General features: G+C 39.3%; 1 protein-coding gene across 8 annotated transcripts in view; it reads right to left on the bottom strand.

The window, feature by feature from the left end:
- CDIN1 (CDAN1 interacting nuclease 1) overlaps positions 1–10,274 on the bottom strand; it is a 241,425-nt gene extending 231,151 nt beyond the window's left edge. For 4 of the 8 annotated variants that reach the window (XM_050797564.1, XM_050797571.1, XM_050797573.1 and 1 more), the window contains exon 1: positions 9,914–10,235. In XM_050797564.1, the coding sequence (XP_050653521.1) occupies positions 9,914–10,014 (101 nt within the window). In that variant the 5' untranslated portion in view covers positions 10,015–10,235. Of the gene's footprint in view, positions 1–9,913 lie in introns of all 8 variants that reach the window. The other 4 variants (XM_050797563.1, XM_050797565.1, XM_050797567.1 and 1 more) reach the window with 3 other exon arrangements.
- Positions 10,275–14,506: the final 4,232 nt, after the last annotated feature.

Here is a 14,506-nt window from a genome sequence, read left to right as displayed (position 1 = left end):
CTCTCGTTATCTCAATGAGATCCCAGCTACTTAGGAGGTCACAGTTTGAACACCACAGTAGGTTAAAAAAACAAACAAACTTTTACTTGCTGTCAGGGAGCCAGAATGAATAGAAAAGATCACCCTTCAGCCAAGAGACGTAACTTGAAAATGGCAAGACATGTCGCTGTTCCTTGGCATGAAAGAAGCTTTGGCTTACGAGGAAGGACTACTGACTCTTCACTATATGTTTCATGAAGGGTAGGGATGGGAAGAGAGGAAAGAAAAGGTGAAGCAGGTATTAGTTCCTCAAAGTGGCTAGAACAGGGTTGGATTTGTGATCAGCATGTACCATCTTTCATACGTGGGTCACGGATTGGTCTACTCTAGCTTCAAACCCATGGACCAAACAATCCAGGATCTAGCTGTGTTCTGTTCCCCTAAGAAATGGAGAACTGTCATTCAGTTAGGAGTTTCACCCTAGCTGCTTAAATGTCTCCGCTGTATATACAGCTCACTGTTGGAGCAACTTGACAGCAGAATGGAGAAAGGAGAAACGTATCTTCAAGTATACATTTGAAAACATCTCCCTTCAATAAAAGACAATTGAAAATAACGAAACATTTACTCTTTACCTATATTCTACATGATCTTTATGCCAGCTCATGACTTCATACATTAAGGTCACTTTTCAGATTTAATCTACTAAAATATATATTGATTGTTTTGTTTCTAAGGAAAATTCAACCAATACAGCAAAACTGTACAAAATGTGTAATAAAAACAATGGCAAATTCAGTAAACTTTGTCAAAAGTTAAATAAAATATTATTAACCTATACTTCTATTGAACCTTTTTTTTTCCCCTAGACAAGTATATAATTTCTTCTTATTGCACAAGCAATCATTCTGATAAGGGTTATTACTTAGTACACTAAAGTTTGATGCCTGAATATAGATTTTTAAAATGAAGCCAATACTCTAATCACATGAAAATTTCCCCCAAAATTAATAAGAAATATAATTATAGCATGTGGATTCTTCTCAGAATAACATTATCTGAGGCTTTCTTCAACTACTCCTTTGCGAAGAATTCAAGCTCATATCCCTTTCTCAGCTACACAATCCAAAGATGCACAAATATCTAATAAAAGCTCAACGCTTCTTTTAGAAATTAAAGGGGTCATATACTAACATAATAACCTTTCAGAAGAGTCTTTAAAGCTAAGCTACAATGTAGCACCAAAGTAAAAAAATATATAGAGAGAGAAAAAAATTTTAAAAGATTACTAAAGAAAACACAAGAAATAATCATACTCTTTTCTTAGACATTCCTACCTAGTCCAATGATCAATACAGAAATAACCCTAGATATCTTTCCTGGGTATACGAATATTAATTTTAAAGATCATGTAAATTAATTCTATTTCTATGGCAAAACCATCAGTAGAATTTCCAGTTTGATAAAAGCCTTTCTCTCTCTTTCTGAGCTATTCTTACTTATTATTCTGGAACTCAGGTCCACCACAACATTATGAGAAGCATAGAAAATTGACCACAAACTGAGAATCAACTTTCATTTCAATTGAGAGAAACAAGGCCAATAGGAATAGTATTTCAATTAAGTACACCAAGCCCTACAGTATTAATTATGCATTGTAATGCTCCCTCGTTCTTAAAAATCAGTGAATCTAGGTTTAAAAGGCTTTTTAAGTGTCATTATATATTACTGTGAAATACTTTAAGCAAGTTTCTGTTAACTATACAATATTCAACTGATAATCAAATCTTATGTGTTCAGCCATACAACCGTTCCATATAAACATTTTCATTTTCTGTAAATCTATTGCCCTTTGTCTCAAAGCAAAACTGTGTTTTATGTTTCAAAAGGTTACTACGCAGACATTTCTTCTACTGTACATCAGCTACCTTCTAACAAAAATCCTATTTACCTTTCATTAAAAACTTACAGAGAGCTCTACACTGTGTGCTGTTTTACATGCCTTATTTCACTTCACCCTCACCACAGCCTCAAGGAACTGAACAAGAAGAGACAACAGAGTGAGAATGAGATTCTGGAGCCTGACTCTACTTGTGTACGACATCCTGCTTCCTCCACTTCCTAGCCGTCGGACTTCACCTCTCCTTTTACAGATGAGACAACTGGGACTCAGATAAAAAGAGATAGAGCCAAGTCATATCTCAGGAGCAAACTGTTACTAGGAAGCAAGAAGAATGGAATAGAAGACTCCCTCTGGAAAAAGGAGGCATCTTAAAATGGATCAGGGATTGGGGGTGGGAGGGATTGTTCAGAAAAGACAACCATAACCAATTGCACACCAATTAAACCAACCCACCTAAGTAAGTGGAAGAGCCAAGTAAAACTGTGGTGCTTGTCCCAAGCAAGTTTTGTTAGCTACTCCACTCCTTACCAGACTGGACTCCTAAGTTCACCACCAAGAACCATTAAGTTCCACAATGTACACAGCACAATACACAATAGGGCCAGCTTTAACTCGTTTTCTGGTAAAGAGAGAGAGGTGAGGATTTCAAGAAGATGACTAAGTACATTGGTTTAAGCACAGGATGACCAGCCAGACAAGTTTTTACCTATTACTTTTGAGATCTTACCAGGAATAGGAATTTAAAGCACGTCATATGAGTGAATGGTTGCCTATGTCAGGATCTAAGAGTGGGAAGACACTAGGAGACATGGGCCAAGAGAGATAAAAAACCATGCTTCAAAGTGTGGAAAACACCATTAGAAAAACCTAAGCCAGGATCTCTAAGGGCAAAGATATACCAAAACGATACAGTCATCTATCTGTTTAGCAATTTATGGTATCAAGAGTTTGATTTACAATTCATTAGTACAGCCACTAAATAACTAATATATGGTAAGGGAACTCAAGGAAAAATTAAAACTTGTGCCAGGGGGCTTGGTCTACTAGCAAAATAATTCACAACAAGGTATATCCTACGTATTGTAATCCTAAGAATGCTACTTAACCATATCTGAACTATTCTACTAATTCTTTGGCTTCTAATATTCTATAGCTATTGGATGTGTCTTACACTAGTTTCCTCAGACTCCAAGCTATCCAAAATTAGTTACTACATTACCTTATCTATTTTGTTTTGTTTTATTTTGTTTTCAGAAATGGGGACCTGCTATGTTGCCCATGCTGGAGTACAGTGGTTATTCACAGGCATAATTACAGTGCACTATAACTTCAAAACCCTGAGCTCAAGTGATCCTCACATCTCAGCCTCCTGAATAACTAGAACTACAGGTGCCTGGCTCTTTTGTTGTTATTGCTGTTGCTGTTTGTTGTTGCTGTTTTAATACCCAAATAGTGCCACAAACATAGTGAGCACACTATTATAGACCACATGCTAATAAGTGGTGAAAAACTCTATAAATACCAATGAAAATCATCAGCTAATTGTAGGGCAGATCGTTTCACATAAAATGGCAGCAGTGGATGACACTGGTTAAATGAATATTCTGGTGAGAGAAATAGAGAATCACCATTAGGCAAACACCAGTAATAACTGCTTCACGAAAAAGTCAATGGATGCTAAAATGAATAGGAAAAAGGGTGATGAGAAACAAGAAATCTGCATAGTCTCAAAGTATATCTCCACACGGCATTTATTAAAAGGAAAAATAGTAACTTTACAGTGCAGTTGTAATAATTAAGAAAAAAAAAAACTCAAAGGTAATCCCACACCAAGGAAACTGTGGAGTGTCTCAAAATGAAGAATTAGGGACGAGGTACTAGAAGATTCTAGGAGCTGGAACTAGTCATGAGGTGGTCCTACTAGATATTGGTCAGACTTTGTCAACTAGGCAGTTTCTGGAACAGAGTTTATGAGTATGGGTTGAGCACATGAGGCTTAACAAGCTCGTGATAAAAGAGTTCAGGTTTAGTCAGTAATTGTAGCTTGGTCAGGTGGAGCCTGTTTCGTGAGTCATAGTGCAAGTTTGCAACTTATGGCTATATTTCCACTCTCAAGTAATACATATGTAAGACTCTATAGTGAAACGTACTAGTTCTACTGTACATTTTCAATTTTTCTTCTTGTCCTTATGAAGCAATGCCAATGTCATATGTCGCAAAATTATTTTCCTATCATAAAACACTGTTAGCTTTATTTGTTGATTATAAAGCTATTAAAGAGCTTCAGAATTTTAAAAATAATAATAATAATAGTAACATCAGAACTACCAGCTTCTGAGCACAAATCAAGGCAGACACCGCCTTAATCAGGTGAATAAGGTTAACGTCTCCAATAATAAGACATATGAAGTCCCAGACCCTGATGTAACGCACTAAGTAGGCCACACCATCACTTCCAAGGTACTCTTGCCAAAAGTGTTTACCCTCAGTCTAATAATGAGAAAACAAATATCAACAGAAATGAAAGGACATTCTATAAAATTCACCAGTACTCTTCCAAAGTGTCAAAATCATAAAAGACAAAGAAATAGTAAGAAACTGTCACAGACTGCAAATGACTTAAGACATTACAATTAAATCCAACGTGTGGTTCTAGAAAAGGGACATCAGTGAAAAAAAGGCAAAGTTCAAAAAATGTGTCTGTAGATTAACAATATTGCATTAAAATTAACTTACTGATTTTGACAATCATACCATGGTAATGTTAACATTAAGAGAAGCTGGGTGAAGGGTATATGAGAATTCTCTGTCATATTTCTGCAACTCTTCTGTAAGTTTAAAATTATCCCAAAAAAATCTCCCAAAAGTAACATATAATCAAATACATATGGAGTGCTTGGCCAGGAAATTATAATGTAAAACATAACCTTATAAGTAACAGCTGATTGGACTAGGGGCTTCTAAGAATGTCCACAAGAAAGATTAGAAAATGTCAATCAATAAACGTGTCCTCAGCAAGTACTCAAATGCAGTATATCCTATGTTTTAGGTGCCAAAGGGCCCATTACAGAAAGTGTTCAAATAACATTATTTTGTTCAACATTATTTTGTTATAAAGTTGATGAGAATTTTTAAAAAATGATTCCTAGGTGGGGCCACTGTCTGTGTGGAGTTTGCACGTGCTCCTGACGTCTGCGTGAACTTTCTCCCAGTACCCTGGTTTCCTTCCGCATCTCAATGACGTGCGTGTTAGCAGAACTGGGATGTCTAAACGGTCCCAGTGTGAGTATGGGAGTGTGTGTGAGTGTGTCCCGTGCTGGGATGGCTTCATACCTTGCAGCCTGAGCCGCCAGAGGCCACTCACAATCCTAAACTGGAATAAGCGGGTTGGTAAATAAATGCATGAATAAGTGAATAAATGCATGAATACAAATTACTGTAAAACAAAAATTCATAAATCTATGATAATCATACATACAAATGACAATAAAGATGCGGTACACAAGTGCTCAGCAAGCTCACCACATTTGTTATTATTTGCTTTTTGTGTTTTGTTTTTAGAGACAGGGTCTAACTCTTATGGCTCAGGCTGGACTGCAGTGGCACGTTCCTAACTCACGGCAGCCTCAAACTCCCAGGCTTAAGCAATCTTCTCACCTCAGCATCCTGAGCTGCTGGGACTACAGGCATGTGCCATCACAGCTGGCTAATTTTTTAATTTGTCTCGCTCTGTTGAACAGGCTATTGTTTGCTTTTGAACACATGGTGGTAAGAGGTGCTTCTCACAAATTTCACTTTGCAAAGACATACTCTCAGATTTAACCCACCACCACTATGACCACCATCACTCACTGATTCACCAAAAATTGGGTAAATAATTATCTTGTTTAAGCTCACGTTAATTTCAGTGTTTAATATTAGATGTGTTTTGGGTCTTTATTTAGAAGTTTGGTGATGCTATTATGACCAGAAATATGCTACAGGAACTTAATTCTTGTTTATAACAATTAGCATATGGTGAAATTGCTCTCATTACACATTGTTTCACTTGAAGTTGCAGTCTCCAAAGCCCTACTGAAGACATTAAATGATGACTTACTATACGGTAAAACTGTAGAAACGAACAGAACAGAATGAGGGTGAACTTTGGAGTTGTAAGATATCACAGATCACCAAATCCTACTCCTTCCTTTTAAAGTGAAGGATTCTGAGAGTGAGTAAAACATAGGGACTTGAAAAGACATAATTTTGTAACTTCAGTGAAAACAAGCCATGAAGAAGTGAGGCCATCCCAGAATTCAGAGTAAGAGGAAAAATTAAGCTGGAGAAAAAATTAAGCTACATCTTCACCTCTCAGCATTTACTACACTAAATTTCAGCCAGAAAGATTTAAAAATTCAGAATAAAAAACAAAGCCATAAAGAATCTAAAAGAAAATGTAGGTGAAATATTCTTTTCTTTCATATATTAGGATAGAAAAGAACTTCCGAAGTATAAAGGCAAAAATGTCAGAAAAAAAAAGCATACATTGAAAAGTTAACCACATCCAAAGCAGAACAGTATTTAAAATCAAACACTCAGAAAATATATGCAACAAATATGGCATATATAGGACCAACGTCCTGAACATATGCAGATCAATAAGTAATAAATCAATAAACAATAACAACGAACATGCCAACAGAAAATTAGGCAAAGGATACCAAATAGGTATTTCAAAAGAAAATTAAATGGTCAAAAAAAATTTGCAAAAAGGTACAATCTAGAATAATTTTTAAAATGCTAACTACAAGATTGATTGATTGAACATATTCTTGATTGAACATATTAAAGATTAAATAATGACTCCCCTCCATACTGGAAAAGTTGCAGAGACAGACACTCCCATGCTCTGCTAGTAAAAGGACTAGTACAATGTTTTTAAATTTGTCATTATACATCAAAACCCTTGAAAACATAATTATCCTTTGCTTTGAATTAGCTATTGATTGTCAAAGTGTCGCTGTGGACTTAGAGTCCCTGAGACCCTCTCACAGGTCTCCAGGGTCAACACCACTCTTTTTATAAAAATAGCAAGACATTATTTGCCTTTTGCTCTATATTCACATTTGGGCTTACGGTACAAAAACGATGGTGGGTAAAACTGCCAGCTCCTGAGCATAAATCAAGGCACCAATCAAGGCACCATAACTGTACTAGTGGTCACTGTATTTACTGCCACACAGGTGCAGGAAAAAAACAAAAACAAAAGACTTTCACTTAAGTTTATTCACTTATTAATTGCATTAAATCTCAACCCTTGAATATATAACCTTTTAACATTCTGTATGACTGGAGTAAATACAAAGCACATATACTTCTTATCAAAGTATGATGGTTGACTCCCAGGAAAGCACTTGTATGATTGTTTGAGAGCTGAACTAGCTACTTTTTCTATGGAACACCATTTTTACTTGAATGAATGATAACCAAGTACGATTATTCAGATTTAAGTATCTGGCAGACATTTTCTCAAAAATAAACAACGTGAGCCTGTCATTTCAAGGAAAACAACTGATAGCATTTGTTGTTAATGATAAAATTTGAGCTTTCAAGGGAAAATTCACATACTGGAATGCTCATATCCATCACCACAAGCTTGACAGCTTCAAATCTTACAGACTTCTGCTAAGATTAGAGATGATATTAACAAATGTAATTTTTTGATACTGTACAATGAAAGGTGACAACATTTGGAAGATCTGCATAACAAATAAGCAACATTTTACAAAGGAATAATGCATGATAACAAATCAGGCATGGGTAAAAGATCCATTCAAAGTTCAAAATAGGCTAATGGATTATCATATAGTAAGGTAACAATCACCTTGATATGGTGATTCACCCACCTCGGCCCCTGCAGTAGCTGTGTCTGGGTCTAAAGGCACATGCCACCACACCCAGCTACTTTTCTGGATTTTTATTAGAGACAGGGTTTTGCTATGTTGCCCAGTCTGATCTTGAACTCCTGGCCTCAAGCGATCCTCCCGTCTTGGCCTCCCAAAGCACTGGGATTACAGGCGTGAGCCACCACACCCACCCCTAAATAGCTCTTTAATCCCTTCTTTTGTGGATTAGTAGTTCAGCTCTCTCTAAATAAACTTTCCTGTGGAAGGAGAGTTAGTTATTTATTCCCTGTATGGCATTTGGGAGAGGTGAAAAAGATTTGAGTATATCATGAATAAAAAAGAAAAGAGCATAAGAGAATACGCCAGACAGCATGGTGTCCCACAGGAAGAGAACCTTTCAAAAGTGTTGATAAAGGCCGGGCGCGGTGGCTCCAGCCTGTAATCCCAGCACTTTGGGAGGCCGAGACGGGCGGATCACGAGGTCAGGAGATCGAGACCATCCTGGCTAACCCGGTGAAACCCCGTCTCTACTAAAAAATACAAAAAACTAGCCGGGCGAGGTGGCGGGCGCCTGTAGTCCCAGCTACTCGGGAGGCTGAGGCAGGAGAATGGCGTGAACCCGGGAGGCGGAGCTTGCAGTGAGCAGAGATCGCGCCACCGCACTCCAGCCTGGGCGACAGAGCGAGACTCCCTCTCAAAAAAAAAAAAAAAAAAAAAAGTGTTGATAAAGTAACAGACACTTATTATGTAGACAAGGTATTTGCTAGAGAAAAGAAAGAAAAAGAGAAAAAGACGGAGAGGAAGAGAAAGAAAAGCAAAATTGCAAGTGATTGCACACATAGTGAGAGGAGAATATCAAAATGTATGCTTTCTCTTAAAAGTGCCCAGAAAAATCTACCTATTCCTTTGGCTGACTAGTCTTTACTCATTTCACTGTTCATGTGCAGAACTGGCAAGAGTTAATGACAGAAAATTAAATTATATGTCAATTTTGTTCCTTCTTAGCAAGTCTGATAAAATACTAAAAGCTATAAAGGGATAAATATTGCCCTAAATCAAATCTGGATAATATTGGAAAGAGACTCCTTCATTTTACAGACTAGGAAAACCAAGTCCTTCAAAAAGTGAAGTCATAACAGAACTCAAATTTAATACGTATTATCCAATAACCTCTCTTTCCTCAAGAAATTACTTCTGTGGTGATGTTTGCTTGGGGGCTGAATACGTCAAGGATGGGGAAGCTCTCCATTAGGGATAACCATGCTCAGCGCCACAAAACTAAACGGTACAGGTTTGGATTTGGTTTTTCATTAGGAAAAAAGTTTAAAAAAAAATTATCTGCTTTTCAACACAACATAAATACAGTGACCTGGTTGCCCTCAACTGGTTCCTCATGTAATGTTTGGGTCTCAGTTTCCACTTCACTAAAATTAGAAATCTATATCATTCCCAAAGTCCTTTCTTAGAAAGTTGGATAATTCTAAAATCGCTGAAAAAAGAAGTGTTTGGGGGAGGACGGAAGTATGAAATACACCTGGAATGTGTGTATATATAATATATATGGAGAAACTTCAGATCTGGTTGTTCAAATGGCCAAAGACCCAAGAGCGGAATCCCTGGGGTACCCTGCTCTCTGATTGGATTGAGAGCCCTTGAGGTCACTTAATTCCACAGTCAACAATACAAGCCACAGTCAAACAGTAGGAAGCCGCTTTATCCCTATACTCCCTTGTTTGTTTCCAGTGGCCAATTGAAAAGGGTTCTCGATTTCCTCCTTTCGAATCTACAATTCATATTCCCAGCCATCATTCATTCCTAGTATCTGTCAATTAACCTCTGGTCACTTATGAAGCACCTACTATGTGCACCCATCACCTAGCACATACCACGTCTTCTATAAATGTCTGTTGACTTGAATTTAATTGCAAGGCCTTGGGAGGCTGCCATGCACTCATCGTTAAGAGTTTTGTGCGGAAGGCGAGTGAAAGAAGAAACCATTTTTCGCCAACCTTGACCTCCTAACGCCTGACACTGGTGTTCCTCCCCACTAATGTGTGACACGTGGTTCCCAAGCGCTGCCTGGGCGGCCCAGGCACTGCTGCTGCAGGCAAAGGGCTGTGAGAGGGGAGAGATGGACACTTACCTGGGAAACCTCTGCTTCAGCTTCCTCAGGCTCTGCCTGGTGGGCGGCACAGACACTAGGCACTGGGCTATCTCCTCGTACTGAGCTTTGGTCAGTATCATGTTGGGCCAGGGACCAGGAGGTGGCGGGAACAAGGAAAAAACACCCTGGGGCTCGAGTAGCCTTGGTGCCGAGGGATGAGGGATAGGCAAACAGCGGCACAGGCCCGGGTCCTCGCCTGCTTGGTTTGCCCCAATCCCCCCTGAAACACACCCCTAGCTGCAAAAGCGGGGCGGAGACTCGCCCGCTCTCAAGCTCCACCGGCACCTCCGCGGCGGGGGCGGGCTGTACACCCGAGTGCCCGTGCTTGGCTTACTGAGCAGCCGCAGTGGGTGCGGCCGAAGGCAACTAGCCGCCATGTCAGTTAAGGGCAAACCAACCAGGAAGTAGCAGCCACCCTTGGAAAGGCGCCGCGCCAGAGTTTCAGCGGGGAAATAGGTATCCCAGGCATCACCCACCTGGGATCAAAGGATCAACAAGGAATGCTTTGTACTCTCGCAATTACTAGAAGCCAGGGCGGCCTGACGCACAGACGAGGAGGCAGGTCTCATGAGTGCCCCGCGATCCTTCAGCGTGAGCCCCCGAAAGCCCCTGCCAGAGCGCGCGATTTGAATACACTTCCTAACGCGCCAGTTTGAGCGCTCCTCGGAGTGGAGACCGGCCTGCCGAGAAACCACGTTTTCACTCCACCAAGTCTGTCGTGGGTCGAGCAGGAAAACTCACTAGGGTCGCTGTAAACATAGTTTAGCTTGTGTTGAGGAAGTCCTACAACTTCTGTACATCGCGTGGAAGGCAATTTTGTCCTTGAGAAGCAGACTTGAAACAAATCCGACGTCATCAAACAGCCGGCAGTAAAGAATGTCACTTTCACTCCTTGCAGTGAGCTGCTTAAGGACTAAAATCGCATCTTATTGTCTTTGTAATCCAATTCTCAGAAAATAGTAGGCGCTCAATAAATATTTGGAGTAATGAGCCAATCTTTTTTTGTTTTCCATACATATTATGAATGGATCTCGGTTGTCCTAAAGCAATTTATTGGGATATCAGTCCCTCCTGTAATCTCTTTTCTAAAATCTCTTTGGTTCTTAGAAGGTCGTGTGTTGTGTTTCTCTTCTGATTTCAACAAGTTAAGCAAATGAAAGCAAAGGTGCTTAGACTTTAGAGAACCTGTAAGTGGTTTAAAATTTTTCGCCTGGATTAATGCCTGGGTTGGAAGTTTTAGATACACCTCCTTGAATAAATTCCTGAATCCATCGAAGCCTCATTTCTTTTGTCTGTAAAACTGATTTAATTCATGGGGGTGTTTTATCTGTGTATGTTTGATTTAGAGATGGGGTCTTACTCTGTCGCCCAGGCTGGAGTGCGGTGGCTCCATCATGGCTCTCTGCACCCTCGAACTCCTGGGCTCCAGCAATCTTCCCACCTCAGCCTCCCGAGTAGTTGGGACTACAGGCACATGCCACTACACCTGGCTAATTTTAAAAATTTTCTCTGGAGATGAAGTCTCCCTCTATTGAGCAGGCTAGTCTCAAAACTCCTGACCGGAAGTGATGCTCCAGCCTCTACCTCCCACAGTGCTAGGATTACAGGCATGAGCCACTTGGCCCGAGCATGGGCTGGTTTTAAGATTAATAGGCGAGTACAAATACAAGATCACATAACGTGCTGTCTAGAAGATAGTCTATGTGAAATATTAGGTTGGTGCAAAAGTAACTGCAGTTTTGGCTATAAATAAATAGACTAAGTAAGACTACTTGATAAAAATGGACAGGGTGTTTACTAGGTATTGTTTTACAGGCTCCCCATGCACAGACTCGCTTAATCCTCATAACTTCCTGCGAGGCAGGTACTATTGCTATTATCTTCCTCTTCCCTTTTGTACAGAGTGAATAAACAAAGACATAAAAAGGTTAAGGAACTTCTAGAGGTCATGAGGATAAGTAGCAGTAGTAAGATTTAAACTCCTGAAATTTGGTGCCAGCGTCAGCACTCTTGCCAACTTTCAGTAATGCTTAATTACTACATCAAACAGTCACACTGTCTTAAGCCAAAGGTTAAGGATTTTTTTTTTAAAGGGAATATTGTACATTTCAAAGAATCTTTTAGCCTGGGTTTTTAAAAACTTTACTACTTTTAACTTTCTGAGGTATCTCAAAGTCCGATACCAACAGTGGATCCTGAACTGAACAACCAGAGTTTTTCCTGAATATTTACATCAGAATGTTTTCTTCCCATATGCTTTGCATCTAGCTCTGATTGTGTGACATTAGTACATAACTATTTATTTATGGCAGCGTGGCCTGGAGTTGCCACCTGGCTAGTTTGTTGCTGACCCTGCCATGACTTTTACATGAAAGCTAGCTGACGATAAGCAGACACCACTTGATTCTCATTCCTTTCCCCTTCCCAACTTTACTCTTTCCTTCACAGCCATCAGATTTTTATAGAAAACATCAGTTCAAGGATGTTTGCACCAGTAATGTTTTTAATTTTTTTATTTCTTCTAAAACAAAAAGAAAAAAAAGGGACACATGTGCAGAACGTGCAGGTTTGTTACGTAGGTATACACGTGCCATGGTGGTTTGCTGCACCTATTGACTCGTCCTCTGAGTTCCCTCCCCTCACCCCCCACCCCCCCAACAGGCCCTGGTGGGTTACACCAGTTATTTTTATAGCAGCTCTTCTCTCTGGCTCTTGTCCTGCATTCACCATCACAACCCTTCAGAAAAATGCCAGGGTTGTTTTTCTGTTTTTATTTTTAACATGTTGGCAGTTTATAATTTTGACCCAAATCCAGTAGATTGTTTAGAATTAGTGCTGGGAAAAAAACCACAGTTATGTTGCTGTTTTCACTGGCAGTGACAGTAATGTTGTTTATTAGGCACAAAATAGAAGCAAAAAAAGCAGAAATTTCTAGTTGTTGTTTAGGTTTGTTTTTTTTTTCTTGTAATGTAAAATGGCTAGAATAAGCTGATTATTCCTCTGAGGCATCTTTTCTCCCTCCCTTAGCCTCCTCCAGCTGGCTGCCATCTCTCATCATACCCCATGCCCCTCATCTACTGCTGTTACTTCTTCTAGAGCTGCCTCTCCACTCCTGAAGTTCCCCACTGTTTCTTAGTCAGCCAGCAATACCATTTCCCCACTAAATGGTGTAGAATCATGAAATGAAAACACAAAACTAAAAACCCAAAGAACTGGCTACCTGTTTAAAATCAGCCATAAAATGTGTGGCCTTTAGCAACTGATAGCCTAATTCTGAATGTCGTCAGTGGGAGAAAGAATCTAAAAATATGGAAAAGGTAGAGGAAATCAGCAAGAAAATGTGTCAAAGTGGGGACCAGTACAGCTCCCTGGAAGAACCTGTAGTCCTGGATGGACTGGAGTGAAGCTTCACTAGATTTCTTTCTGCCAATTTTTGGATGACATGACTGTTGAACAACATTAAAGGAGTATGGAGTTCGGCAGGGAAGCATCTGAAGGTCATTGCAAGAAGGGTAGTAACACAAAAGACTAAAAGTGGGAATGAGCCAGTCACGTGCTTGGGAAAGTTATTCTGGTCGGAGCGAAGAGTTCCAGGCAGAGTAAAAGGAGTTGAGGAAGTTTGACCTTGGAAAGAGTTAAGTCATGTTTTCAAACAGAGTGTTGTTCACTGAGTCTGCCAGATCCAGTGCATGTTTTTTAAAAATAAATACTGTCATGTTGTTTTTATATATTGTAAAATCGGATTCTTTTGATGGAGTCTCAAAGTTATCACATGGATTTAAAAAAATAATTGAAGTTTATTAACTGGATAGAGAAAAAGAAGGGAGATAATATTATTTGAGCCCCTATTATGCACAGTCATTATCCTATTATACCTTATCTCACTTAATCTTCACAATGACCCTATGCTGTAGAGTTTATAGTCCCTGATTTACAGATTAGGAAACTGAGACTCAAAGACAGTAAGGACTTACATGATGGGTCCAACTACTAAGTTGCAAAACCATGATTTGAACCCAAGTTGCTCTTATTATAAAGCCTCATGTTCTCTATTGCACTGTATTGTATTGTGTATATTGTATTGTAGTTCAAAAATGATTTAGAAAACTTTGGTTGAATTACCCTCAGTGAAGCATTTATTCTGTGAAACAGCCTGAAATAGCTGGCTGCTTCTTTGGCTACCAGATGCCTGTTAAAGGGGTAATAACCTTCAATTTTGACATGTAGCCAAAACACACTTTGAAAAATATTGTTTGGCCACTTTGACTAAAAAAAATGTTATATTTTTTGCTTTGTACAATGGGCCACCACCTTAAGTAATATATCTCTTGAAACCACAGGTTATGTCTCTGTACTTGCCATCCTTGAATGACAAGTCATTTTTATGCTGGCCCCCAAATAATACAAGCTCCTAGCAAGCAATAAAGATCAGAAAAATTCAGTTGTTTAGGCCTGCAGCAATTACTCAAGGTAATGACTTAAGGAAAACAAAGGAAACCTGTGATGGGATGGGAGGATGTCCTACACTGTGATGATGAAGTAGTTATGCTAAAAGGTCAGGGAAGACCAGAA

This window comes from Macaca thibetana, chromosome 7, assembly GCF_024542745.1.
Source record: "Macaca thibetana thibetana isolate TM-01 chromosome 7, ASM2454274v1, whole genome shotgun sequence".
NCBI classification, from domain to species: Eukaryota; Metazoa; Chordata; class Mammalia; order Primates; family Cercopithecidae; genus Macaca; species Macaca thibetana.
The sequence above is the reverse complement of the archived record's forward strand: the minus strand, read 5'-3'. Positions and strand labels throughout refer to the sequence as shown.